This window comes from Brassica oleracea, chromosome C1, assembly GCF_000695525.1.
Source record: "Brassica oleracea var. oleracea cultivar TO1000 chromosome C1, BOL, whole genome shotgun sequence".
Lineage (NCBI taxonomy): Eukaryota > Viridiplantae > Streptophyta > Magnoliopsida > Brassicales > Brassicaceae > Brassica > Brassica oleracea.
The window spans coordinates 36,730,339-36,734,892 of record NC_027748.1 but is presented as its reverse complement, the minus strand read 5'-3'; the positions used below and the strand labels follow the sequence as shown (position 1 = coordinate 36,734,892).

The 4,554-nt window shown below is 36.8% G+C and overlaps 1 protein-coding gene across 1 annotated transcript; it reads left to right on the top strand.

The window, feature by feature from the left end:
• Window positions 1–969: 969 nt before the first annotated feature.
• LOC106298251 (RING-H2 finger protein ATL2-like) lies at window positions 970–1,938 on the top strand. The gene has a single exon (XM_013734348.1). It carries the CDS (start codon window positions 1,117–1,119, stop codon window positions 1,936–1,938), a length of 822 nt encoding a protein of 273 aa, XP_013589802.1. The 5' UTR covers window positions 970–1,116.
• The last annotated feature ends 2,616 nt before the right edge of the window (window positions 1,939–4,554 follow it).

Below are 4,554 nucleotides of genomic sequence, written 5' to 3'. Positions count from 1 at the left end.
AAAGTGGAGAAATTGTTGATGATATTTGAGTACATGCGGAAGAGAGAAATGGATGTTAGTATTGTTACGTATACTATTGTGATTCAAGGGATGTGCAAGGTTGATAAGGTGGAAGATGCTTTTGATTTGTTCTGTAGCCTTTTCTCCAAGGGAATGAAGCCTACTGTTGTAACGTACACTACAATGATAACGAGATTTTGTAGGCGGGGACTAATCCATGAAGCTGATGCGTTGTTTAGGAAAATGAAAGAAGATGGCTTCTTACGAAATGAGCGTGTGGCTTAAGTAGGTGAACTCATGCTGAGTTAGAGATACCATGATGCTTTTGATCTCAAGCAGTTTCGGGAGAGGACACACAGGTTATAGTATATATCAGGTTAGAAACTCATTGCTTCAGGATAATGTATGTTGTATTAGATATAATTAATAATTGTTGTGGATTGTAACTTTGCAGGTGTAGTTTAGATTTGCCATACGTCGACAGCTACATGAGTTCTGTAATGATTCATGGTACAAGGAGATGGCATGTTGACAGTTTTTTTTTCGTTGAAGACTTGTTTCTATCTTCAAGGTGCTGCATTATTGAAGTGGAATAGTATTCTCTAGAAATATAATCAATGTATAGATAGATAGACGAGAAGGTATATGTGTGTAGGACATGTAAAGATTGGTCAAGAAGCTTGTTGAGCTTTGTGTCTTATGAATCTCTCTACTGGTGTATAAGGGGATTTAGATTTTGTGAAGAAATCCTTTTTGGACTTTACTGAATGTAAACTACTACATCAAGAGGGGATACAATAAACCGAATTATCCGATTTAAACCAAACAAAACCCGGTTCAATCCCAGTTTCCTTATACTGTGGACTTGAAAATGCTAAGAAATCCATAATTTAGTTATATAATTTTTTAAAAAAGGTATATTTTTGGTGAAGATAAGAATACAGTTATTTGGTCAAGCAGAAGGTGATATTTATTTGGAATTTTGGCAAATGAGAGTATTTTTGTAGCATTTTCCCTTGAATTTGAGTATATCTTAAATTAAATATTGAGGGAACAAAAGGAAAAAGAAATTTTTTAAAACCACCTTCACCTGTTCTCTCATTGGCCGTCAGAATCATGAACTCCAACGAGCATAACCCGATGGAGCACTGGCTCGGGGAAAACATCTCTGATGCTCCAACCTACGCCACTAACGGCAAAATCACGCTACTCACCATTGAAATCCTCTTCTCCGTACTCATCTTTATGGTCTTCTCCTACCTCTACGATCAATGGTATGCCACCCGCTCTAGGAGTCACCGCCCTACAATGTTTTTCTTCGCCGCCACCGATCCTTGTCATACCGCCTCACGCGGTCTAGATCCCGCCGTCTTGAATTCTCTCCCCGTTTTCACTTTCTCCGACGCGGCGACTCACAAGGATCCGGTAGATTGCGCCGTTTGTCTCTCCGAGTTCGAGGACGGCGAGTCGGGTCGGGTTTTGCCCGGTTGTAAACACGCGTTTCATGTGGAATGTATTGACATGTGGTTTCACTCTCACTCAACCTGTCCTCTCTGCCGCTCTCTCGTCGTCGTCGAGGAGCCTCACGCAACGACGACGGTGGAGGAGCAAGTCACGATCATGATCGCGATTTCTCCTGAACCGGGATCTGGATCTTCTGCGATGCCGCCGTTGGATGATTTAGGGAGAGAACCAGCGGCAATTGAGACCAATAGGAGGAGTTTCAGCGAGTTCGGAGAAGACGATTTGACACGGAATCACTCGCCGATGAATCGGATGTTATCGTTTACTCGGATGTTGAGCAGAAAAGGAAGAAGCGCCCCGTCTTCTTTTGCTGGAGCTCCTTCCTCAAGCTGCCAGGTAGTGATGAACGAGTCGGATATTGAGCGGGGAGGAGACGAGATTAAAAGCGATTTCCGCCACGTGGATGTTCCTTAGTGGTCTTGATAATTGATATTAACATCAAGTGTTCAAGTGTATAACCATGATTTAGATCATTTTTATTGCTAAGAAATCTAAATAGAATATATTTTTAAAAAAATTGGATAAAGGCACAACTGAACAAGAATTGAAAAAATATATATTTTTCTCTACAAATATTTTTAAAAACATAAGACTGTCTAAAACTAACAGCTCGGCACTATATCCAAATCTGATCATCGCTCCTTTTCAAATGAAAAAAAAAACATTTTAAATTGAGTTGCTGTCGATGATTGTCGTTTAGAAGTTTAGTTGTTGATACGAAAATTTGAAGACTAATAAAACCTAAAAGAAACTACTAATGAAAGGTCTGTAAAAGGTATAGAAATATCAAATATGTATACGTAAACTCATACAGAAAAGAAGAAGAGAGAAGAAAAGAATTTCCAGCAACTTTCCATCGTCAATTAGATGAGGAGTCTTGGTTGTTTCCCAAAAATCCCAAAGGTGTTAATATAAGGAATTTACATGAGAACAAAATCAGAGACTCGTCTGCGATCTCTTTTTGCCTTTTTGTTCTTCCCTTTTTTTGTCAGCGTCTATTTTTGTTTTAAGCTCAACTTCAATTTTTATTATCCAACACAAATTTGTTACAAACTAATTAGACCTCAAGAGATTGAATCGCAAAACAATGGAGGCGATCTAGTATCACTTAAGAACACGTCTATGGATCCTACGCTACCTAATCAAATTCCATTGTACTCTTGTAACCACAATGAGAACAAATTTACTTCATGACACAGAGCAAAGCGTCTCTTGAACCACCTAATTTCTACCACTATAAAAACAAGATTACAAAACTATGTCTAAACCACCAAGACAAACATCTAGAGTGAGATACAAGTGAAGCTCGAAGCAGTTGATGCCTTAAGATTAGAAAGTTGTTCATGACCAACAGCCACAACATCAATTGGTGCAAATCTCATTTAGTTGATTCCTAATGGCCAGAGACTAAGGCTTTGCAATCCTGCAAGGGATTAGATAAGCAAAGCAAGAGACCCGTAACCAAGGCTTCTGGATTCCGCTTAAACAGCCACCAAATCCCATTAAAATTCGGGTTGAGAGAGAGGCTCCAACCACGATCCAAAGAGCCATATACATCAATCACATCGGTACTGCGAATGACGAACTTCAAAACGTGCTCACCACCAAGACCCGGACTTTCTCGTTGACCAAGCGAAAAAGCTTGAGCCTTTACATGTTCTTCCTCTGAGAACCGGATTGCATCTTCAACTTTATACAAAACGTTTTGTCAGCGTTTTGTTCTTCTTTTTATACAAAACATTTTATGTTACTTTTGTCTTGGCTCTTGTATAGTTTATAAAATAGATCTATGTTTTTCAAAGCATGTCACGGATGCAATAGTTTTTCCTATACGATTTAGAAAAGAATAAAATACCAAAAAGGCATACCAATCATATTAGAGTTTGACGAATTTTGGAGAGAAAAAAGTGTAAGGCTTATTGCAAAAAAAAATCAATGTCAATTTTCACTTTTACAAACAGTTTGTCTTCAGCATATCTCGCATATTTCTGTTTATGTAATAATTTGTATTTCATCGTTTCGTTGATGATTCTATAACTTGATGTATACTTTGATCTACCAATAATATATGTTTAGACTTTAGACGAAAAATAAAAATATAGGTCTCTGTTTAAACATTATTTTAGCGCCTTAAATTAGTCATTAATAAAATAACTATGCATAATGTTTGGGTATCAATTCGAGATTCGAGTATATGTTAAACATTTTAGGTTTTCCAATTTTCGGATTTAAGTTTTTAGGGTGTTTTCAAAACCAACCCACTTTTTTAAGTCAAACCTAAAACCAGCCCCTTTTTTTTTTGTTCATACTACATCTCACTTGGAATGCATTCTTTTCGATCTTGTACCCACGGATCAATAAATTTTCCATATTATCTCTATGTTTTTGAATTATTCACAAAATTGTCTTTTTATTTAATTTTTTATTAATTTCGAAATTAACCAAAAACCAAATACACCCTAACCAATTCTTCTTATTTACAAAAATGTCATTATCATCAGTTTTTCCAACCACCGTGAACCACCATTTTTTAGCTCTAAAGCTCTAGAATTCAATTTTCAACCACTTTTCTCTCATTCTAACCCAAAAAACTTTATTTTCTCACATCTCCTCTACATTTCCATCTAAAAAAATCTCATAACTTTCATTTTCATAATCACAAACTTCATATTTTTGAGTTTCTTCATTAGTGAAGCGTCAAAGATGCTTCTTTTTGCTCATATTTGGAGTTTGGACGGTTGAAAAGGTCGGAAACGAGCTTTACATATGAAAAATATAACTATTTACATGATTTTCGTTCTTTTTCAGATCCGTGTCGCGATAGTAGACTGTTTTGTATGTTTACGCCTCCGTGTAGACTTACGATGCAGTCTATTTGTCAACGCACGGGTTAGTTTTGCAATTGACCAAACAAATTTTTTTTATAACGCAGACTTCCCCAGCAGTCTCTGTCTTTACCTGTGACAACAAAAATAAAAATTTTGGTAGACTTACTAAGACGTCTACCTAAAAGAGGTTAGTTTTTCATTT